The 25,024-nt window shown below is 38.0% G+C and overlaps 1 protein-coding gene across 1 annotated transcript; it reads left to right on the forward strand.

Annotated features, from left to right (window-relative positions):
• The first annotated feature begins 16 nt into the window (after window positions 1–16).
• smarca1 (SWI/SNF related, matrix associated, actin dependent regulator of chromatin, subfamily a, member 1) lies at window positions 17–23,306 on the forward strand. Its single transcript, XM_048983530.1, has 24 exons — window positions 17–196; window positions 1,225–1,314; window positions 1,533–1,699; window positions 1,864–1,964; window positions 3,140–3,240; window positions 3,391–3,570; window positions 4,375–4,530; window positions 5,074–5,205; window positions 5,514–5,582; window positions 5,706–5,815; window positions 14,053–14,279; window positions 15,834–15,955; window positions 16,161–16,313; window positions 16,398–16,530; window positions 16,827–16,975; window positions 17,081–17,209; window positions 17,684–17,794; window positions 17,904–18,017; window positions 18,498–18,620; window positions 19,846–19,978; window positions 20,126–20,244; window positions 21,765–21,977; window positions 22,603–22,713; window positions 22,847–23,306. Exons 1-24 carry the CDS (start codon window positions 140–142, stop codon window positions 22,913–22,915), a joined length of 3,069 nt encoding a protein of 1,022 aa, XP_048839487.1. The 5' UTR covers window positions 17–139; the 3' UTR covers window positions 22,916–23,306.
• Window positions 23,307–25,024: the final 1,718 nt, after the last annotated feature.

The raw sequence follows: 25,024 nt of genomic DNA on the forward strand, positions 1-25,024 counted from the left end.
GATTTTGAAACTGATGTGGAAGGGGGCGTATGCTAGAAATGTAGCTACAGTCTGGCAGTGACGTACTACTGTTTTTGGTGTTTTCATTTTACAGAACAGAGGAAAAAGTAATTAATGTTTAAAAGGGCTTGTTGAAATAATGTCGGATCAAGAGGGTCCGTCTACTTCCCGGGATCCGAATGCCGAATCCGAAGAGGTCAGTGATGACAGTAAACATCATTTTTAGACAGGCTCAGCAGGAAAAAGGCATTCAGCATAGACATAGGAGAAGTTTGCTGGGTTTTGTTCATTTTGGGGAATATGGCGGGAAGGAATCTTATCTGAATACAGATGTTATAATGGTTGCTTTCAGTATGCAAAAATAAGATCTGTAGGGGGCACACCGCCTATTAGCGATTAGTTTACATGCTGCTCTCTGGTAGAAAAATGTATAACCAGACAAACAAACAGAAATAGTCAGCTTGCAAGCGACTTAGAAATTTCTAGAGAGTAATGGTAAGCGTGACTGTGATGTTGATGGTTGGTAGCTACCTCGGCCACATATTTCAGTTTCTAGGAAACACAACAAAATGAGGCAGGTAATTGGCTAATTAACTGCCTAGTTCGTGACTATTGGATTAGCATTCTAGCCAGACAGCCAATGAAAACTGGATAATGATAGCTATTTAAATTATTCTGGTATATAATTTGGCATACTTTCTTTATATTTAAATACATGAAGAAAAGAAGTTAAAGCTGAGCAATACTGAATTGAGCCAGTTGTACATCACAATTAATATTAGAGTCCAGTTAGCTAGTTAAGTTATCCATTGTTTTCTAACCATATGAGTGAACACTGCATTCTTTACGTAGATTGCATAAACTGCTGAATTTGGTGCTGTGTCTATTTGAAATACCAACATAATTAAAATTAGGGTGCATGGGTACAGTACTTTAAAGGAATCTTACAAACAGCACTAATGTCAAGCTAGCAATGTGCAATAAATTAAAACACATTATATGGGGGTCTCTCACACATAGATCTTTTATCCAGAAGGAAGCAATTAATCAAAACCATTGTGTTATGAATATATAAGCATCCATCGTTACTAATTAGCGCAATGCTGTCTTTATGCTTGATGTTATTGCAGTTACATATTACTGCTGTATTATCAGTGGTAAATGTTGAGGCTTACAATGTCACTGCCAATAGTATGACTGACACATGCTGTTGTCTGCATGTAGAAAGATCCTCCATTCCTACTTAAATTGCCTCCTAAGACCACAGCGAAGAGAGACGAAGGAGAAGTGGACCCTGAATATGAAGAGAAACGGGTGAGTTATTTTATATAAATCAGTATGTTTGTGTGTTTTTGGTTGTTTGCTATGATAAGTTAATGTTGGCCTTACAAAAAATAGTGGTAAAGTTGTGTTTGAGATTATCATAAAAAAATCATGTCTTTGAAGCTATTTTTCAGTATGTTTGCCATCATGTATGAGCAAACTATGTGTCCTTGGATTAAAAACATTTTTTTCTCTCTTTTCATCCTTAGAAAACTGACCGAGCAAATAGATTTGAATTTCTGTTAAAGCAAACAGAACTTTTTGCACATTTCATCCAGCCGGCATCACAGAAGTCTCCCACGTCTCCTTTGAAAGTAAAGCTTGGACGACCTCGAGTTAAACAGGATGAAAAACAAAACCTACTCTCTGTTGGAGAGTAAGTTGCATTGACAGTTACCATCTGAGTTACCTTTACTGCTTACTCATAGCCCTTAGTATTAATTTATCCAAAAATATTTTTTAAAGGAAAAAAATCAGTTGAATAGTGCCTACAGGACACGTTTTTTGATGCAACATAAATATCTTAATTCTTTTTTCTAGTAATCGGCACAGACGTACAGAACAAGAAGAAGATGAGGAGTTACTGTCAGAGAGTAGGAGGGCTGCCAATGTCTTGGTTCGATTCGAGGAGTCCCCATCTTGTAAGATGTTTTCACATCCATTCATTTTTCCAGCACTTATTCAATACATGAAAGCAGGTTTAACCTAGAGCAGTGTTTCTCAACCCAGTCCTCTGGGACCCCCATGCAGGCCACGTTTTTGCTCCAGGAGTTGGGAGAGAACAAAAACATGGACTGTCTGGAGATTCCTAAGGATTGTTTTGAGAAACATTGGCCTACGAGGACTGTAGGAAGAAACTGGAATACATCAAGGATGCCTGAGTGACTTGGGGAGAATGCAAAACACACACAGCTCTGGTGATGTAAGACATTGAACCGCACGGGTTTTTTTTTGTCATCTTTCAAAAATATCTTTGACACGTTTAAGAACCTTTTGCATTGTTTATTAGTAGCTGAATACAAATTCACCATTTAGTAAGACAACAAGCTTGAACAATCGATAAACAAATCAATAAAAAAGGAATGGTTAGACAACAATGCATCATTAATATATATTTCCAAAGAATCAGATTACTTCATTGGATATCAGTAAAGTATGATTTATAGTATGTTCAGGTAAATAGTGATGAGGCACAATGTGGACATTTGGTTTGATTTGTATGTCAGGTCTAAATAACAAATATATGTGGTCTATAAATTATTAATATTTTCAGATCAGAATAAGACTACAGTTGATCCCGATTATGCATTTTTATATAAATTTTTTTTCTTCATTATTACATTAAATTACAGGGTCTTATAACTTTTTTATTGACGTTAATTTTGCTGTAATAACAGTTCTTGGTATTAAGGTTACTTACTCAAATTTCAGTCCGATCTTTTACACTTACACAACTTAATCCGATTGTACAGAAATAAAAAAGCAAATGATATTACAGTAGTGATGCAGACAGCAAAAAAACAAATAAAGTGCAACACAAGCTCTCCGGAATCGTGTTTGTGCAGCTGTACATAGCCAAAAATAGACATTACGAGCAGATATGCGTTGCTTCGCCACCCAAAACAAATCAACTGGAAATTAACTACAAAGTTGCTTAGTGGTCACTTTTAATGAAAAGAGATACATTTTGTAATTACTTTCCTTATGGTGACTGAAGCACAGTTGCTCTAATAAGTGAACCTGAAAAGCACCTTGAACCAAGACTTCATTTTTCCACAGTTTCACATTTAATTACTATAGTTCATTTTTTGTTTAGACGTGAAAAATGGAGCACTGAGAGATTACCAAATCCGTGGTCTCAACTGGATGATATCCTTATATGAAAATGGCATCAATGGAATTCTGGCTGATGAAATGGTATGAATTGCCATTATTATTAGTTATTATTATCAAGTAATAATTATTAGTTATTATTGCTAGTTACTTAGTTAAAATAATATGAGTGTTTTGTTCTTAAAATGTTAATGTTGTAAATATTAGCGCTTGTCTTTTCTGTATTGTTTGCAGGGCTTAGGGAAGACCCTGCAAACTATAGCTCTACTGGGATATTTGAAACACTACAGGAACATTCCAGGGCCTCACATGGTCCTGGTACCCAAGTCAACTCTTCACAACTGGATGAATGAGTTCAAGCGCTGGGTCCCTTCCCTTAAAGCTGTCTGTCTTATTGGAGATAAGGATGCAAGAGTAAGTGTGGCATCTTATTTCCCTCTATTTTCATTAGACCCTGGAGATTAATCACCTTGAAAATCAGTGTTATACAGTAAAACACTGTCCTTAAACATGTCGGTAACTAATGCGGTATTAGCCACGTCATTCTGCTTTTGTTTGATGGCTTTGGAGTGTATCCAGAGCAAATCTGCATACTTTGGTGAATACCTATCTAGGAATCAGGCATGAAACAGGGGACCCCCCCCCTAGAAGGGAAACTAAGGATGGGGGGTGGGAATCTGATTCAGTTGCAAATCGTGATTCTTCAAGGTGGTTTGAGTTAAAAAAAAATGTTTAAATATCATTTTAAACGTAGGTTACTGCAATGATGTTGGTGAAGTTTGTTACCGATAATATATTTGCCCAGTTGAATAAACATTTTGTTAAGGGATTAGCATGTGCTAGCATGAATGACCACGCGTGTGCAGCGACTTTTCCGGCACCTTCTCAGCGTAATTCCAAAGCCTACTTTAGGAAAACTTTGGATTTCATATCCTAAACAGACATAGACAAGAGTACTACTATATGCAAGTTTTGCAGTGGTAACATATAGTGGTAATTCCACTAATGTGTCTTTTTAATGTAAGAAGATGTAGTCTTTCCTAGGAGTTCTAATGCTATATTAAATTTACAGTTGTATTATTAATTAATTACAACTGTAAACCAAACATAAGGCAGTGTGCCTGTCAAACGTGTCTTTGGATGTAGCGTAAAAAAGATTGAAGTCTAGCTACTTTCTGGAAATGTGCTGAAGTTGAAAATGATAATTTTCTTATTTAGGCTGCCTTCATCCGTGATGTCATGATGCCTGGTGAATGGGATGTCTGTGTCACATCCTACGAAATGGTTATAAGAGAAAAATGTGTTTTCAAGAAATTCAACTGGCGATATCTTGTCATAGACGAGGCCCACAGGATCAAAAATGAAAAGTCCAAGGTCAGAACTGCTCATGAAGATATTCTCTACACTCTCATTACATAGACTGAAAATGCTGAAGAAAAATATAGCGTTGGCTTCAGTATTATGTGAAGCAATGTACTGTTTATTTTTCTGTCCAAATCTGTACATTCTGATATGTTAATGCTGCATTATAGTAGTTAGTTTATTAGCAAATAGGAATGGCCCCTTTGTTGTATACTTGGAAAAGGTATTTAATGTGGCTTGAATAAATAAATATGGATGTGGTAAAATGGGAAAACAGCATTGAAAAACAGCGGTGAATGACCACCGGTTTCTCATAGAGAGGAAGTTATTTAATAATTTAATTAAGAATATTTGGACATACCCTAACATGGAAAATTGGTGGGAAAATGATGATGATAGAAGATGACATGTAAAAATGTAATTTTGGTGCATAAAATGAAAATAGATGGTGTCAAACCACCTATGTTGATGTATTGTGATTTTGCAATTTCATTCAGGTTGTCTTAAAAAATCAGCTCTAATCGAAGCATCTAATGCAAAGGTATTTGTCTTTAGCTTTCTGAAATTGTCCGGGAATTCAAAACAACAAATCGACTCCTTCTGACTGGAACACCGTTGCAGAACAATCTTCATGAGCTGTGGTCACTTCTCAACTTTCTCTTGCCTGATGTCTTCAATTCTGCAAATGTATGTGGACATCTTAGTGCTTTACAACTTTTTATAATTTTCGCGTTTCAATAAAGAATATATGTGTAACAGGTGATTTAAAAAACTAAAGCAATTTGCACGTGAGGCTCACTAAGGGCTTAGGAGATAAATCACCAATTACTCAAAGCTGTCCTTTTAATATGTCTGTCTTGCTTTCTCTTCCTTTTTCATCATTTTGACTGGTGAGATCCCATGCAAATTCAAATTAAAGAAGCTCCCCAGTTGCATTCCAGAATACACATTATGCGAGTGAAACAGAAGAGACTAAAATTAAGTCTTTTTTTCAGGACTTTGACTCCTGGTTTGACACCAACAACTGCTTAGGTGATCAGAAACTAGTAGAACGTCTGCATGCGGTATGTTTCTCTCACTGCTTTCTTCATTATTTTGATATTTACTCTTTTGAGTGGTTCATCTGTTGTTCAGCTTAGTAAAATAAAAATAAAAAATAATAATAATTTTTAAATATTCCCATCAAGGTGCTGCGGCCATTCTTACTGCGTCGTATCAAAGCAGAAGTGGAGAAAAGCTTACCCCCAAAAAAAGAAGTCAAAATATATCTTGGACTCAGTAAGATGCAAAGGGAATGGTGAGTGTTTTGTTAACACAGCAGGTACATCCTTTGACGACTTGATTCTAGGTCTTGTCATACTGACATTCAAATGTATACAAATATTCTCTATCCCCTCAAGGATAAACTAAATTTGATAGAAAATCTGCAGTCAAAAAACAAAACACTTTTGGTTACTTATGAAGGTTTGGGCTGGGTAGGAGTTAAGGTCGTCGTAGTTGGGATTAGGGTTATGCCCATAGAAATGAATGGAGTTTATGTTTTCACTCTGTGTTTTATTTAATTTGTTTTATCTTCCTGATAAAGTTCTATGAGATATTGGGTTACTGTTTACAGTTTCCATCCATCCATCCATTTTCCAAACCGCTTATCCTACTGGGGGGTCTGGAGCCTATCCCAGAAGCAATGGGCATGAGGCAGGGAACAACCCAGGATGGGGGGCCAGCCCATCACAGGGCACACTCACACACCATTCACTCACACATGCACACCTACGGGCAATTTAGCAACTCCAGTTAGCCTCAGCATGTTTTTAGACTGTGGGGGGAAACCAGAGTACCTGGAGGAAACCCTACGAGGACATGGGAAGAACATGCAAACTTCACACACATGTGACCCAGGCAGAGACTCGAACCTGGGTCCCAGAGGTGTGAGGCAACAGTGCTAACCACTGCACCACTATGCCGCCCCCTGTTTACAGTTTCATCCCTCTGAATTCTAATTTTATTTATGACAATTATTTTACATCATCTAGCTCTAAACATTAAACAAGATATCAATCACAAACATTCCTATGGAAGAGTATTAAGGCCACCTAAAAGGAAAAGAAAATGTAAAACATTTTGGGATTATAGTTGAAATAAACTTTCAAGGAAAAAAGCGAAATTTTAACATCTGCTGGAGGTGAATCATCATAGATGACAACACGATATAGATGCCTCACATTGAGCTACTTTCTGGGTTTATTCCACATGAAATGAATTAAGACATCTGAACACTTTATTGCCAGTATGTGAATATACCAGAATTGGTTGTGGTTCAGTGCAGACAATAACAGGGACACATACAGTGCATATAGGCGATATGGTACACACAAACTTCAGTGCAAATGAAAGAAAAAAAAAAGACAAGTAACTTGCAGTGCATACACACAGTATAGTACATACCCCAATCCTTGCAGTGCAACAATTGCAGATTGCATTTGATGGTGTTATACAGTATGTGTGTAATGTGCAAGATGGCAAGTGTGTAACATAATAAAGTCAGGAAGAAGTGCAGTAAATGCGGAGGACCTTGCTACAATATTATATGTATAAATAAATAATAGTGGTATTTTAACAAAACTGGAAGCAATGCAGCCACGAAGTGGTTCGCCATGTACTGTAAAATCACAGAGCAGGGGCCAAGGCATGGAGAGGTGAATATTGTGCAGAAGTCACCAACTGTCTGCAGAGTCAATAGCTACAGACTTCCAAACTTCTTGTGGCCTTTAGATTACTCGAAGAACAGTGCATAGAGAACTTCATGGAATGGGTTTCCATGGCCGAGCAGCTGCATCCAAGCCTTTTATCACCAAGTGCCCTGCAAAGTTGCCACTCACTGGACTCTAGAGCAGTGGAGACGTGTTCTCTGGAGTGGCAAATCACACTTTTCTGTCTGGCAATCTGATGGACAAGTCTGGGTTTGGCGGTTGCCAGGAGAATGCTACTTGCTGCATTGTGCCAAGTGTAAAGTTTGGTAGGGGGGGATTATGGTTTGGGGATGTTTTTCAGGGGTTGGGCTTGGCCCCTTAGTTCTAGTGAAAAGAACTCTTAATACTGCAGCATTCAGAACCATTTTGGACAGCGTTGTGCTCCCAACTTCGTGGGAACAGTTTTGGGACGGCCCATTCCTGTTGCAACATGACTGTGCACCACTGCATAAAGCAAAGTCCATAAGGACATGGATGAGAGAGTCTGGTGTGGAGGAACTTTACTGGCCTGCACAGAGCCCTGACCTCAACCTGAAAGAACACCTTTGGGATACATTAGAGTAGAAACTGCGAGCCAGGCCTTCTCGTCCTGGAAGAATGGTGAAAAATTCCCATAAACCCACTCCTAAATCTTGGGGACAGCCTTCCCAGAAGAGTTGAAGCTGTTGTAGCTGGGCAGGTGGCGAGTGCTTCAGGAGGTGATGGACTGGTAATGTCTCCCTGATGGCAGGTTGATGAACAGATGGTTGCTTGGGAGTGTGGAGTCTGCTGCGATCCTCACTGCTCACCTCGCTCTGGAAGTGAACAGAACTTCTGAGGTTGAAAGTCAGCAGCCAATGAGCTTCTCAGCTGAACGGATGACCCACTGCAGCCTGGACTTGGAGAGGGTGATGGTAGCAGGGAACTAGACGTTGATGCAGTTTGTCACAGTGCTCTGTGGTGACTGAATAGAAGTACATCATGATGCATTGTGTGCTTTTTTGTGATGGAGGTGATGTCCCATGTGTTGGAGATCGTGGTCCCTAGAATTTTAAATAACTCAACCACAGACACGGGCTGGTTCTTAATCTCCAGGGGGGTGGGTGTGAGGGGCTGATGGCGGAAATCAGTCCTCATCTTCACTGTCTTGGCAGCATTGAGCTCCGGGTTGGTCGACTAGTTCCCGATAGCTGGTCTCATTATTGTTGTTGGAGATGAGGTCCTTCAGTTGTGTCATCCGCAAATTTCTGGATTTTTGTGGAGCTGTCCTTGGATGTGCAGTCATTTGTGTATAGTGAAAACAGGATGGGTGAGAGTACACAGCCATGAGTGGAGCCTGTACTGGTGGACATCGGATCAGAGAGGTGGGGGCCCAGCCTCACGTACTACTCCCTATCTGTCAGGAAGTTGGTAATCCACTGACTGGTGCTGGATGGTACAGTAAGCTGGGTTAGCTTGCTGTGGAGCAGCTCTAGCAAAATGGTGCTGAAGGTCAGGTTTGTTGAAGCAGTTTGGGGCCTTGCAAGACTGCAGAGAGGTGTCGAATATCTCAGTGAAGACATGGGCTGATAGGGCTGCACAGTGCCTTAAGGTGCCAGGTGATACAGCAGCAGGGCCTGCTGCTTTCCTGTTGTTCTGTTAGGAGAGTTTGTGAACAGCTTTCAGTGAATGCAGGGTGAAGGGTGGAAGGGAGGCTGAAGGGGGTGTAGAGTGACTGGTTGCAGGGGGGATGGTGGCAATGGGACCGTCCTCAGAAGTGGATGGGGAGCAGGGGGGAACAAAGGGGGAACTGAGTGTGACAGACTCAGGAGAGCTGAGAATGGGCAGACATTGTTTGTCAGTGTTAAACTGGCAGTAGAATTTGTTAAGTTGATTGGCCAGGCTGTGGGAGGGAGAGGCTGAGGGGCTCTTTACTGTACTTTGAAGTTGGTAAGTCTTTGCTCTAGATGGCCTAGCTGTTTTTGATGGAGAAGTCATTCTCCAGCCGATCATTGTAAGTGGATTTTGCAGCTTTCAGGGCTTTGTTGAAGCGTCCCTTGGCAATCCTGTAGTCCTCCCTGTTGCCGGACCTATATGTCCCTTACTGAACTAGGGAAGTGGTTGAATGCACCTCTTATGTTAGTGTAGAAGTGGTCCAGAATCCTGCCCTGACGTGTACGGCAGCTTATAAGGTATTTGGGCAGGTCATGTTTCATACTGCAGTGACTGATACCCCCCATGTTTAAAATCACAGCGCTGCGGAATTTGTTTTCCAGATCGTTGATTTGGTCTGCCAGCAGTCGTTCAGCAGTGTGGGCATTTGCACTAGGTGAAATGTAAATTCCAGCCAGGATAACGGAGTGGAATTCTCTGAATAGCTGGTAACCAGCCATTTGAACAGCATTGTCTGGTATAGCTGAATTGAGCCACATTCCGACAAAGCAAAAAACTGAAATACATCCGTAATCCTTATTGGTTCTGATGAGAAGCGAAAGTTCGTCCATCTTGTTGGGAATAGGGCAGACATTAGAGAGGCCCATAACTCCAAAATAAAAGCACCAGGGACAACTGCCCTCCAAAGTTTATGTTAATGGTCTCCAACCTTTATTACTGTGTGAGCTACCGAGTTCTAATGGTTTATTTTGCCGACTGCGGGACTCCTTGGTAGAATTATTACAACCAACCTGTTGCAAATCATCTCTCAACCCCCCACTTTGGGAACTGCTGTGCTTGGAGTTGTGCTTTTACCTCGAAACTTCCTACTTTAATTTCAAAGATTTATCTTGACTTTAATCTCAAAACTTTCAAGTTTAATCACGAGAATTTATTTACACTTTAATCTCCTTTTAAGTGGCCCCAATGCTCTTCTGTACACGCTTACGTAGGAACATGGCCAAGATATCTGATATGATTTTTGCAAGTTAATATGAAACAATCAACTCTCGGACTAGTAATTTTATTTGAAAAATTGCTATGAGAAAATTGGCTTTATTTTAAGGACAGGCCATCATCACATGAGCAGTAAATAAGATAAGATTTTTATATGGATAATTTCTTTTTCAGAGCAAATGAGAGAGTGCAGCCAGGTAATGTGGTGACAGGGGCAGAGGCTTGGCTGTAAAAAACATTTGGAAAACAAAATCTCCTTAATATATACAGTAAACTCCAGAAGTATTGGTGCCCTTAATAAAGGAGCTAAAATTAATATATAAAAGAACCACACATTCAGTGAGTGATATTTCAGGCTTAAATAAATGCATAAGCCTCATGTTTTTGTTTGGAACAAAATAAAGTTTTCCTTTAGTTACATACATTTTCATAAAAATACACACGTTTTGGCACCCTAGATTTCAGTATTTGGTTGAGGCTCTCCTGGTGAGAACGACAGCACTCCACCTCTTTCAGTAGTGTTTATCAAGGCTGGAGAACACTTGAGAAGGAATCCTGGACCATTCTTCCATGCAGAACATTTCCAACTTATTGAGATTCTTGGGTTTTATCTTGTGAACTGCCCTCTTCAATTGAGACCACAAGATTTTCAGTTGGATTCAAGCCTGGAGACTGAAGGGGCCATTGCAAAAGCTTGATTTTGTGTTGCTGCAACTATGTCATTGTCAGTTTTGATGTGTGCTTCAGGTCATTATCTTGTTGAAAGATGCAACCATAGGCCAGTTGTAGCCTTCTTGCAGAGGCAACCAGATTTTGGGTTAAAAGGTTCTGGTATTTAACGGAATTCATTATACCACTGACCTTAACAAGAGCTGCTGAACTACTGGTGGCAAAACAGCCCCAAAGAACCACCACCGTATTTTACTGTGGAGGTACTGAGCTTTGTATGCAAGTCTCTTTCTTGCCAAATATGTTGATAGTAAGCATGGCCAAAAAGCTCAGTTTTTCAATCTTCAATTTTTTCAAACTGACCACAACACATTACTCCAGTTGCAATTTGCTTGGCAAAGTTCAGACACCAGGATTTGTGCCTTAGTCTCAAGAAGGTCTTCTTTCGTGAGACTCATCCAAAAAGCTCCTGGTTGTGGTAGTGGCATCTCACGGTTGATTTTGAAATGGTGAAATCCCAAGATTCAACTAAACTTTGCCGTGGTGAAACTGTGATCTTTGGGCTCCTCTTTGCTTCTCTTAACATCCTCATCACTGCAAGTGGATGTTCTCCCTTTCTGGCAACTTTTCAAGAGTTCCCTGACTTTGAAACTTATTAGCTCTGATTGTGCTTACTGGTAATTTTAACCAAATGCTAAATTTTTGTAACTATTCCTCAGTCTATGCAGCTTAACAGTTTTTTTCCTCACCTGAGTTGATTTTATCTATGCTGATGGATTGCAAAAGGATTTTACCTGTATTTTACTGTACCTCATATTTGTACCCCAATGAAACAGGAAATAGTCATGGACATCAATAAAGTTCCTAGACACTAAAAGCAGTATCAATAAAAAAAATCTCCAAAGACACAAATTATTTTGGTTTCATATACAATACACTTCAAGAGTGCCAATAATTTTGCCACATATTTTTTTGATGGAATAAACTATTCCAAAGATAGGCCAACACTTTTGCACGAGTTATTTTCATTAAATGGATAGTTAGCAATTTCTCCTAACGTTTGAGGAAAATTATAATCATTATATGTATATCTATATTATATCAATGATTTTGGTCACGTTCTTGAGGGGTGCCAATAATTCTGGAGTTTTTGGAGTTTTTGTAATTGCCGTTTTAGCGTGGTTCAGGAGGACATTGGTCTGCTGGTGTTCTGATAATGGCATCATGGATATGGTCAGGTGACTTTCTTATGAGTCACTATGGTCATATAAGTTCTCCTTCACACGATGAAAGTCCTCCCACACAGTAGGTACATTTAATAAATGTTACACTTAAACCCATTAGTGTTTCTGTCGATGTATCTTGTCACCTGTCCCCTCTCCAAATGATGCACATTGCATTGTCATATTGCATTGTGTACTGTTTTTTCTCTCTTTATCCAATCTTCTTTTTCGTCAGAAGGAAAAAAACGGCTGACACGAACTCCTCAGATTCCCATTAACTTCCCCTTTAATCACATAGTACTCCAGTACTCTTTCCAACATTACAATTCTCTTGCATGATCTTGCATGATCTCTTGCAATGATGTCAGTTTTGTTGTGCTATATACATCTATTGGTGTTTCAAGCACTTATCCGGTGCATGGTTGTAGGGGGACTTGAAATCTGTCAGGGGCAGCAACAGGCAGAAGCCTGGAGTATTCTCCCGATGAAACGCCAGTCAAATGTTATATCTAAACCCATTTCTTACTATAATCTGAGTAAGAAGGTCACAAGCTTCCATTGACTGAGGTATTAATTACTAGAAGTGTTACATTTGGAAGAAAGGCATTCATATTTTATTAATTTAATTGAATTAACTTAATTTTAATTAATTTAATATATCCTTAAACCTAATACGTTTTATATGGTTACATGGGTGTATTTTGTTGTAATGGAAATGTTTTAATTTTTCAAATATACCTTAAAATGGTTTCAAGACGCAATATAACACATGCAGCAGTTTACTTACATCAGGTATTAATAAAAATATACTGTATAAACTTCTAATGTATTTCACAGTGACCAGCACCTGTGTATTTGAAAGCTATTTAAATAATGACATGAAACTTTGCTGTGTAGTTGGATATTAGGATCTTTTTTTAGATGCTCAGCCACATTGAAATATATCATTGTGAATACAATGCCTTATGGTGCAGTTATGAAAGTAGTTTCTTCAGTCATTTATCTTTCAAAAACAGACATTTAATTCTGGGTACCACTGAATAAAATCCTGGGAAAATGCTAATTCTGTAAAACCACAATTCATTAAAGTTTCCTACAATTACAAAAACAATCAACCTTGTTGTACATGCAAAGCAGGAGTGGAGATATGGCTTCTTTTACCAGCTAAATAAATAAAATCCTTTTTATTTGCACAAACACAAGTGCAGCTGTACTGGATTTCCTCTCTTCACCTGTCCCATCCCACTCTCCATAGCTTGGGTGTCACAGCTCAGGGTCAGCCAACGTGTGGAACCCCAGGAGTTTGGGGTTAAGGGCCTCACTCAAGGGTCAACAGACATGTGACTGTTCTGCTGAAACTAGAGCTCGAACTGGTCACCTTCCAACCACAGGGACCGAGACTTACGTAGCCCACTGAGCCACTCACTGCCCCAAGCCTTGTAGTCATGTGACTAGGTAAATAGTTTTAGGAAGCAACACGTTACATTGGTGAAAAGGAAAATCAGTTTTGTGATACTATTTATCTAAGATGAAGAATTGACCCAACCTCTAAAACGTTAGAAGACTCAAAAATAATTAAAACAATTTAAATTTCTTCATGTGAGCGCAGGAGAATAATGATAAAACCACGTAGATGTGTGTATATATTTATAGTCTTCGATTATTCCAGCTTTTTCCAGGGAAGGGATTTGGAACAGAACAAATACAGTGATATCCATTTTTTGATTTCTGAATATGTTTTCAAAGAGTGCTGCGTAACAGCTTTTCGGTTGACAATGGACTGCATGTATGATGGTAGTGTACTCTTTGGACTAATAAAATATTTTATTGAAAAAACTATGTTGTGTTGAGAATACTGTGTAGGTATACTCTATATTGTTCACACAATGACAAAACAAGCTAAAAATGCATTTCATTGACAGTTTCCTCATCATTTAGTGAAACAATTTCTATAGTAGTTATCCAGTCTGAATACGTTTTCAAAGAGTGCTGCTTTACTTATAGGAATAAATCTTGTTTTGTTTTAATGCATACTTTTCATTCAGGTATACAAAAATTTTGATGAAGGATATTGACATTCTTAACTCTGCCGGGAAGATGGATAAAATGCGGCTGCTAAATATTCTGATGCAGCTACGAAAATGCTGCAATCACCCTTATCTGTTTGACGGAGCTGAACCAGGCCCACCGTATACTACAGACACCCATCTTGTCACCAACGGCGGTAAAATGGTTGTCCTCGACAAACTACTACCCAAAGTCCAGGAACAAGGTAAATGCAAAAAATATAAAATTATCCATTCATCCATTATCCTCCACTTATCCGAGGTCGGGTCATTGTGTTTGCTGGTGTTCTGATTATGACGTCATGGATAAAGTCAAGTGACTTTTTTATGAGTCACATGACTTCTCCTTCGCAAAATGAACGATAGAGTCCATGTTATATTTGGTATATTTGTATTTTTAACCCATATACATACAGCTCTGGAAAAATTTAAGAGACCAGTTTTTTGTTTCATTCATTTCTCAATTTACGGGTATGCATTTGTGAGTAATATATATTCGTTATGCAAACTGCAGCCTGGTCCTTCTCTGTTTCTCATTAATGAATGGGTTCTTCCATGTATTATGGGACTTCAGTCCTGCTTCTAGGAGCCTGACACCGGGCCTATCAGTGCATTTCCCACCACTTGATGTTTTCTATTTTTCAAGGTCACTTGAAGTCATCCTCCGATTAATGAGGCACTGTAGGATAAGTTCATTACTGGCATTAGAATATTTCTTCTCCCCTCTACCTGGCTAGTTTTTGGTCATTGCCAGCGTCTCCTGCTTCACATTGTTCTTGTGTACTGCTGTCTTAGAAACTTTGAGCCTGGAAGTAGCCTGCCGCTCAGTGTAGCCTTCTGTCAGAAGAGCCAGGATTAAACCAGGATTTAACAATGCAGATTCTTAAAAAATATGGAGTGGTCTCTTATTTTTTTCCATAGCTGTTTTTACATTTGCCACTGGTACAGGTGCTAAGTTTCAAAGATGTTATTGAAGAAATGTATATTACCTTGTAACAAGAGCCGCATTACCTCTCGAGATTTGTTATGGGAAATTTCCTATGTCCCATTTTATATTATTGTATGATTAATTTATATGGAAGTATATTTGTTTCATTCACTTGTTTCTTGTATGTTAGTGTCACTCCAAATTGGATATAATCAGTTGACTGTTATGTTTCTCCTGTAAGGCTGTGACTTTGATATACAGTGATCCCCCACCTACCGCGGAAGTTACGTTCCAGACCCGTCTGTGATAGGCGAAAATCCGCAATTTAGAAAGACCATATAAATAAAATTTTTTTTTATTGTTTACGCCTTAAAATACCCCTCCCACATGCTTTTATACACATGTAAACTTATTAAAACACACTGCAAACACATATGATAAGTGAATGTCGGGCTAAGGATATCCATCCATTTTCCAAACCGCTTATCCTATTGGGTTGCGGGGGGTCCGGAGCCTATCCCAGAAGCAATGGGCACGAGGCAGGGAACAACCCAGGATGGGGGGCCAGCCCATCGCAGGGCACACTCACACACCATCCACTCACACATGCACTCCTACGGGCAATGGGCTAAGGATATGAGCAACGTAATTTACAAAACGTTCGCTCACAACGATCAGACCACAAGAATAAGACCTGTGATGCATCGGGGGGAAATCCACGATATAGTGGGGGGGCGATAACTGAACCGGGATATAGCGGGGGATCACTGTAGTACTTTTGCTGATCCATTATGTTGTACTTGTTTAGTAATTGATTTTGGATGATTGACAGGTTCCAGAGTGCTCATCTTTAGTCAGATGACCAGAGTCCTTGATATCCTTGAAGACTATTGCATGTGGAGAGGTTATGAGTATTGTCGTCTTGACGGAAACACCCCACATGAATCAAGAGAGGTTCAAAACGCTTTTTTCTGCTAATGTTTTCATATCTTAATATATACCCCATTCTATTATATATCCCATAATATAACAACATTGACTTAATCATTTCAAATATCCATAATTATCACTGCCAAACAGTCATTGTTTAACATGTGTTTATAAGCTTGAATAATGACTAGTCAGTGTTATTCTGTGTTTTTCTGGAAAATTCTGACAGCAAGCAATCGAAGCCTACAATGCTCCAAACAGCACAAAGTTTATTTTCATGTTGAGCACCAGGGCAGGCGGACTTGGCATTAACTTGGCAACAGCAGATGTCGTCATTCTCTATGACTCAGACTGGAACCCACAAGTTGATCTGCAAGCAATGGTGAGTGTCCTTATTTTAGATAGTATTCATAAAGCCCGCATTTTATGTCATAAAATATAACCCTGTTTTTTGTTTTTATTTGAGGACCGTGCTCACCGGATTGGTCAGAAGAAACCAGTAAGAGTATTTCGCCTCATCACTGAAAATACAGTTGAAGAAAGAATTGTAGAGAGGGCTGAGATGAAACTCAGACTTGATTCCATTGTCATACAGCAAGGTATTTTATATTACAAAAATTCAGAGGTAGGTAGCTCAGGTCCATAAAATAAAAATCCAGACCAAGATTTTGTTTCAACCCACCAGTTGAGTATTTTGTGCCTGTGACTCATTATGCACAAGTGGCTGGTTGAAACAAAATCTTGGCCTGGATTTTTACTTTATGGACCTGAACTATGAACACTTGTCAAAATGTAAAGTCATGCCCAAGATTGTAAAATTCATTAAATTGATGACTTACACTTTTGTTAATATATTTACTCTATTCTTCACCCAAAAAACTGTAACTGTGTGCAGGAAGACTGATTGATCAGCAGTCCAATAAGCTGGCCAAGGATGAGATGCTGCAGATGATCCGTCATGGAGCCACCCATGTGTTTGCCTCCAAAGACAGTGAGCTGACAGATGAAGACATCAATACTATTGTAGAGAGGGGTGAAAAGAAGGTAAAGCATGCATAACTCATTGACTGAAGGAAAACCCGCAGTAAATTCTGCATTTGCTCAGTTAAGCTCTTCTGTAGAGTTTTTCAGCGGTTAATATTCCTACAGACGGCTGAAATGAATGAGCGTTTGGAGAAACTTGGAGAGAGTTCACTGAGAAACTTCACTGTTGATATCGGGGGAGCAGAGACTAGTTTGTACAATTTTGAAGGAGAAGACTACAGGGAGAAACAGAAGGTATTGGTTTCACAGTATACTATGCATATACTGATACACAGTCATGCACCGCATAACAGCTTTTCCGTCAACAATGGACTGCATGTACGACGGTGGTTCTACAAGATGGAGGATATGAAGTACATAATACTTCATAATGATAGGAAACAACTATGTTACTGGTTTATGTATTTACTATACTGTACTTTTTGTAGTTATTTTAAAGTGTACTCTTTCAACTAATAAAATATTTTACTGAAAACACTATGTCGTGTTGAGAATACTGTGTAGGTATACTCTATATTGTTTACACAATGACAAAATAGGCTAAAAATGCATTTCGTTGACAGTTTCCTCGTCATTTAGCGAAACGATTTCTATAGTAGTTACCCAGTCTAGCCTTCACTTGGAAAGCAGTAACAAAGGTAGCATAGCAGCAAGAAGCAAAAAAAATGAACAAGTAAAGTTTCACTTGTGGGATATCATTTCTTTCAGCTCAGCATGATGGAATGGATTGAACCCCCTAAAAGAGAACGGAAAGCTAATTATGCTGTAGATGCTTATTTCAGAGAAGCTCTACGAGTCAGTGAGCCCAGAGCACCAAAGGTAAAGGAAATTTACAAATGAGTCAACTTTTAATTTTCTTACAATCACACATCATGCTGAAGACTGGCACAGGTTATATGTTTACTTGATTATTTTCATATTTCTTCAGGCTCCACGGCCCCCAAAACAGCCCAACATCCAAGACTTTCAGTTCTTCCCTCCACGTCTGTTTGAATTGCTGGAGATGGAAATTCTACATTACAGAAAGACAATTGGTTACAAGGTAAAGTTGTTCTTTGTCTTCTTTAATGATAGAAAGGAGTAATGGTAGATTGAGGTTATCACTCTGCAATGTTTGTCTGAAAATAATGGAAGAAAATGTCATTTTACAAAGACACTTTTAATTGAGATGTGTAAGATATGTATTGTCATGACAAATTTTGAATCAAGAGGTCTCTGCCAATTTCTACCTCTACTGGTTTACGGAGCGTAGCGTGCATCCTAGTTCTTTGTATTTGTGAATACTCTTAGAATTATGTTGAATAACGAACATTTCAAGTTATGAACGGCCATTCAGAACGAATCTCATTCGCAAGTATGAGCCCTTGTTGGGCTATTTGCTAGTTAAACTGGCTGTAATGAAAAGCTAAGCCTTCCTCAGTGCCCCACTCACAGTACGGTTTGAAGTGCTACTCCTCCCATCAGCAGAATGTGTACTTGGGGTAACTGCAATATGTGTTGCTCTGATTTCTCCGGTTTTTAGGTTCCCAGAAACCTTGAAATTCCTAACTCAGCCCAAGTACAAAAAGAAGAACAGAGGAAGATTGATGAGGCAGAGCCCCTGTCCCCTGAAGAGATTGAAGAGAAGGATAAGCTCCTCACACAAGTAAGAAGTTGTTAAAATGTGGTCATAGACCAGAGCTGCACGTTGATTTTCTTTCAACGATGATTCTTGAACAATATGTTCTCTCTTCATTATTATTTTTTTGCTTTACATATTGTCTTTATGAAGATCAAACAAATACTATGTAGAGATGGCATTAGGGGGGTGGCATGGTGGGTCAGTGGTTAGCACTGTTGCCTCACACCTCTGGGACTCAAGTTCGAGTCTCCGCCTGAGTCACATGTGTGTGGAGTTTGCATGTTTCCCACCACAGTCCAAAAACATGCTGAGGCTAATTGGAGTTGCTAAATTGCCCGTAGGTGTGCATGTGTGAGTGCATGGTGTGTGTGCGTGCCCTACGATGGGCTGGCCCCCCATCCTGGGTTGTTCCCTGCCTCGTGCCCATTGCTTCCGGGATAGGCTCCGGACCTCCCGCGACCCAGTAGGATAAGCGGTTTGGAAAATGGATGGATGGATGGATGGATGGATATTGGCATTAGTCTGATTGTGTTTGTCTACTGAGTAATACGTAATCAGAATTCGAAGTCAGACCTAAAGACACAACAGCTGAATTAATGGAGATGATTGCACTGGATGATGTAAACATTTTCCATAGTTTTTCGGCTCATTCATGACGTTAGAGGTCTCAAAGTACCAGCCCGTAACATGTTCACATTTGATTGTAACTACATTCTGTTTAGTACGTTTCGCCACCAGCTGGTGAGGTAGAGATTAGCTGGTTATCAGTATCAGCAATATTAGCCAAAAATATATTGCTATCAGTCAAAATTTCCACAAATGGTGCCTTTCTAACAATATGATTGTTACTGAAATGGGACTGACACATCAACTTCATCTCAATTCCAATGAAATAAAATGAAACCTTGTCTGCTATTGATTATTAACACCTGTTTTTCTGCCCCTCTTCCTGTCATGTGGTGTAACACAGCTGTGTCATTTGTTGATATAGCTTTCGAAGAAAAGGGGTGTGATGCAATGGATCTCCTTGCTAATGCAGACACAGCAGAATCCGTGACATGCTCAAATGCATTTACATAGGGTTATGAATCGAGATCATGATTCAAAGGTTAATCATGCAGCCCTAATACAAAGTATAATTCTTGTTCTGGTTTGTTTTGAAGCATAACTTAAATATGTCTGAATATGCATGGATATGTGTATATAGCATGGATGGATCAGCCTTAAAAATATTAAATGTTATTTGTAGGGGTTCACGACTTGGAACAAGCGTGACTTCAATCAGTTCATTAAAGCAAATGAGAAATATGGCCGCGATGACATTGACAATATTGCACGAGAAGTAGAAGGGAAAAGCCCTGAGGAGGTCATTGAGTATTCAGGTAGGAGCAGATAATCAATGTGCCATTGCCAATTATTACACTTCCCCACTGTTGATGGGTTAAAAATGAACATGTAAAAATATGGCTTCTTTGGAAAATCTGTGACATTTAACGGTTGTTTTTATATTTCCTGCCTGTGTGTTGAAGCTGTGTTTTGGGAGCGCTGCAATGAGCTGCAAGATATTGAGAAAATAATGGCCCAAATTGAACGTGGTGAAGCCCGCATTCAGAGAAGAATTAGTATCAAGAAAGCATTGGATGCAAAGGTATTTACATACTTTACTGGTGACTATATTTAACCTGTGAATTCCAAGTTTTTGCGTATGCATATGAAATCTTGCCCTTTATATTTGACACACATCCAAAAATACTATGACCCCTATTGAAACATGTCCATGACTGAAATAAATGCTTTTTAAGTTTGTCTTTCCATAGATAACCCTTGATAAGGATTAAAACTCCTTTAACTGATTTAAGAATGCACAAATATTATCTTCTGACAAAGTAAAATAAATGACATACGGGTCATTCTGTCTCAGCTCAGCAAATATTTGGTATCGCCCACACTTACATTAGAATTAGAATTGAACCCTTCTGTGGCATTTTGTTTACCACAGGCCCATATTAAAACCTAGAATTTCTCTGGCCTAGTTTATATAGTTTAGTAGTTACACTGAAATTCCCTGAGAGTTTTCCATTGTCCCCAAAAATGCTTGGTCAGCTATTTCAGGTGCCCGTATCTTTGCAGTAATAAAAAATAAACACTTAAAAAAGTTGTGGGTATAGACGTTTTTGGCCTGATTCCAAATATGTTTTTATTTAGCTTGTAGCATGTTCCCTATTTTAAGATAAAAAAAAATCCTTCTCTAATCTGTCAAGAGGCCCAGATTCAGTTTAAGGCTTTAATTTTTGTTTTAAGGGTTTTATTGACAATTTGATGCTCAAATGGCTTAAAACAGAAAGAAGAAGAGAACACAGAGAACAAATTAGAGAACATGTCATGGACGTGTTTCAATAGGGTCATGGTATTTTTGTAGAATACCCAATTCTTTTACCTTATGGGGACCAGTTTCCAGTTTCCTGCTCCCCATATAGGAAAACTATTTTATAAAAATTCGTGACTAAAATGAAAAAAACTAAAATTGCAAAAACTCTTGTTTTTTTGCTTGGTTACTTATGGTTATGGTCAGGGCTGGGTAGGGGTTACGGTTCTCATAGTTAGCATTAGCATTTTTCCCAAAGAGATGAATGTGCAGTTCCAAAAAAGATATGATTACACGACTGTGTATGTGTGTGTGTAATAACTTTTTCCCATAACATAATAAGTTATTATTTGTTGGTTATTACATTAACATTTTTTTTATATTTAGAATGGAAATATTATGTTATTGGCAGATGTTACATTAATGGTAGTTATTACGTTATTGGCTACTACACATTTGTTTTTTTTTTATTTATTTTCTGACGGTTATTGGCTTCCTCTACTGTGCTGCAGTTTTCTTCTTTGTCTATTGTAATAAATTATCTCGTTTAATCTCTGCTGTCCTGCATGTTTTCCCTGCCTCTTGCCAGTCCCTAATCCCGTAAGCTGCTACAACCACTTTCATAGCTGTCTATTTTGTCTCTGAAAGTGAAATTAAGATATTTACATAATGATTTTCATAATAACTATAAAATATGCATCTGTATGCTTATATTTTAAATTATATATATATATATATATATATATATATATATATATATATATATAGTTCAGTCCACCTAATTAAAAATGATCTTCTTTCAGATAGCAAGATACAAAGCCCCTTTCCACCAGTTAAGGATACAGTATGGTACAAACAAAGGAAAGAACTACACTGAAGAGGAGGATAGATTCCTCATCTGCATGCTTCATAAAATGGGCTTTGATAAAGAGAATGTTTATGAAGAACTTCGACAGTGTGTTCGAAATGCACCCCAGTTTAGATTCGACTGGTTCATTAAATCTCGCACAGCTATGGTATGGATATAGAAAAAGACATTTAAACTTCATTTTGGAATTAGATTGTGATAAAAAGTCATGTTATTGTATGAGACATGGCTTAATTAGAAAGTAATAAGCAGGCCAAACCTGCTAAATTGATACAGCATTGAATGTAAAATACACTAAACCTTAAAATAAACCATTAAATAGAAAATCTTATGGTCTGCGATGAGAATATTTTCTTTGATATCTTTGAGACAATTACTTTTTATTATTGTTAATGGGGTCACAGCGTTATTAGATTATTCCAAGAGTCTTTTAGTCAGATCTCTGTCTGTCAGTTTTAAAGTTAGGTAGCTGGTAAACTTATTCTGTAATTGGCAATCTAGTAATGTGCAGTTTTTGAACTGACAGTCATTTCTGAAAATTGTTTTTTTGAAATAGAACTTGATCATTTACATTTACAATTCAGCTGAAATTGAAGTTATTCTTGCTCTATTGTTTCTTTTTGCTTGTGTAGGTGTAGAATGAAAAAAAAGGTTCAACAAAATAAAATGCTTATTTTCAAAAACATTTGATAGTAACATTGGGGTAGTAGAGCCTAAACCTTCAGTAGATGCAGAAATTGAGATTTCACGATAAACCTATGCTTTCCATTCAGGAACTCCAAAGACGCTGCAATACCCTTATCTCACTTATCGAAAAAGAAAACATGGAGATTGAAGAGAAAGAGCGAGCTGAGAAGAAGAAAAAGGCTCCCAAATCTCAAACTGTACGTTTTTAATACCTTGTATTTTGCATTATATCAATTTCTTTGACAGAATTTCTCTGTAACTATTAATATGCGGCATTAGGTATATGTAATATAATTAAATAATAATCGTATTTTGAAATTTCATTTTTAGGTGCATAAAAGAAAGGCAGATGTACCCTCAGAGCCAACAGGACGCAAAGACAAAAAAGCCAAAACCTAAATATCCAGTATTTTTTATTTGGGAAGTTCTTTGTATTTAATTTGTTATTGATGGCTGGTGCAAACTGTTGTCGAAGTGGCCTGCTTCTTTGGTAGACTGCCATTCACTTTTATTCTATTCACTGTTACTCAGTGCACTTTCATACTTTATATATAGTGTGAGTCTGTTAAATTGCCTTTGCTTTGTGCTTCATTTAGCATGCTAAAAAAAGGGCTTTTGTGCACCTCTGTTTTTTGCAGTATTTTGACTTATTAACGATAAGTTTCTAAACTACAAGCTTAAATATTAAGAGGGTAGTGATGGATTGAGTTCCACGGCATTGTGATGTACAGAGTATGACCCACCGCTTTGCACGTACCAAGCACTTTCTATAAACATTTCCCCCCATTTCCATCCATTGTAATTATTATCCCATGTTAAAATTTTAAATGTGGTGTTTATTGATTTTTTTAAAAGCAAATTTTAAACAAATTTCATGGGCCCCTTTCGGCTGAGTGCATATTGCACTCATACTTGCCTATCAAACTGTTTCTAGAGGTTTGATGAAAATGTTTTAAGATGTATTATGTGTGCGTTTTAAGGTGTGCTCGCTCATGCATAAGGATAACAAATTGATTTCTTTGTGTGTTCACTCTATGGAAATGACTGCAACTTCCATGGCAATTATACGTGATTAAATTAATTAGCGCCGTTATAGAACAAGACAAAGCAAAAAAAAAACTGACACTTGTGAATGCTTTGCCAGTGATATATTTCCAGATTTTATGCTTGACCTAATTTTTAACATTTATATCTTTTCAAAAACAGAACTGAAGGTAAAAAGAGAATCATATGAAAGTAACTTGTGATTAACTATATATATATATATATATATATATATATATATATATATACACATATATATATATATATATATATACATATACATATATATATATATATATATATACATATATATATATATATATATATATATATATATATATATATATACACACACACACACACACACAATACAAACACACACACACACATTTTCTTGTATTTTTATTAGGAATTATTAGGTTTAAAAGTAATGGTAAGCCAGCCAATCTAGCCAAGTGCCAGATTTCAGCTATTATGTCTGGTTAAAAAGTCCAAAGTAACATTTTTTAAGCAAATAAGTCAGATACATTTAGCACACACATAAGCTGTTCTAGCATCACCATTTGTTTTTTGTAATGATTTTTTAACATCTGAAAGAATGGTGTGAGCAACTGTGTTAGTGGTTTTACTTGAGCGTTCAACATCCAATGAATTACAGTGAACGTTGCAGAAGGAATGTCCACAGGGAGGCACCATTGAGTTAACATACATTTCTCTTCGTAGCAGTCTTGCATGTATGAGTGAAAGAATTGTGTGTCCCTCCACACATTTATTCATCTTAAAACTGCTTCTGCTGGTCACGGATCCAAAAGTCTGAGACCGCTAGTGAAAATGGTTCAGTTTTGCTTCCATTTCTAATTTAATACGAATTTGTTTTTTTTACAAAATATATCATCAGCCTAACAATTTGAGGGAAGAGTTGATCATTAAAATTTTGTAGTACTTGGTATGTCCTCCTTTTGCTTTAATAGCAGTGCTCTCGAGCTTGCATATACTCCCCAAGTTTATGCAAAACCTGATGATCCTTCCTATTCCAGTATGATTTAAGAATGTTCCAAACGTCATCTTGTCATGTTACTGAATGCAAATATTCAATGAGTTTGTCAGGTGATTGTGGAGGAAAGCAGGATAGTATGTCTTGCTCTTCTTCGTTCTTGCTAAGCTTTCACTCCCATGTTCATCTCCATACATACGTGCAGCTGTTCAATTGCTCGTTGAAGCAAATATCTAATCGGCCAATCAAATGTCGACGGCACAATGAAAATCATGCAGATGCAGGTCAGGAGCTTAAGTGAATGTTAACATCACACGCCAGAATGGGGCTGAAAGGTAAAGTGACTGAATGTTGCACGGTTATTGGTGCCACGTCTACAGATCTACTGGGATATTAATGCACAAACATCTCTAGGGTTTACAGAGAATAGGCAAAAAAGAATAAGACATCTGAGTGGGCAGACTGATTAA

Source organism: Brienomyrus brachyistius, chromosome 18, assembly GCF_023856365.1.
Source record: "Brienomyrus brachyistius isolate T26 chromosome 18, BBRACH_0.4, whole genome shotgun sequence".
NCBI classification, from domain to species: Eukaryota; Metazoa; Chordata; class Actinopteri; order Osteoglossiformes; family Mormyridae; genus Brienomyrus; species Brienomyrus brachyistius.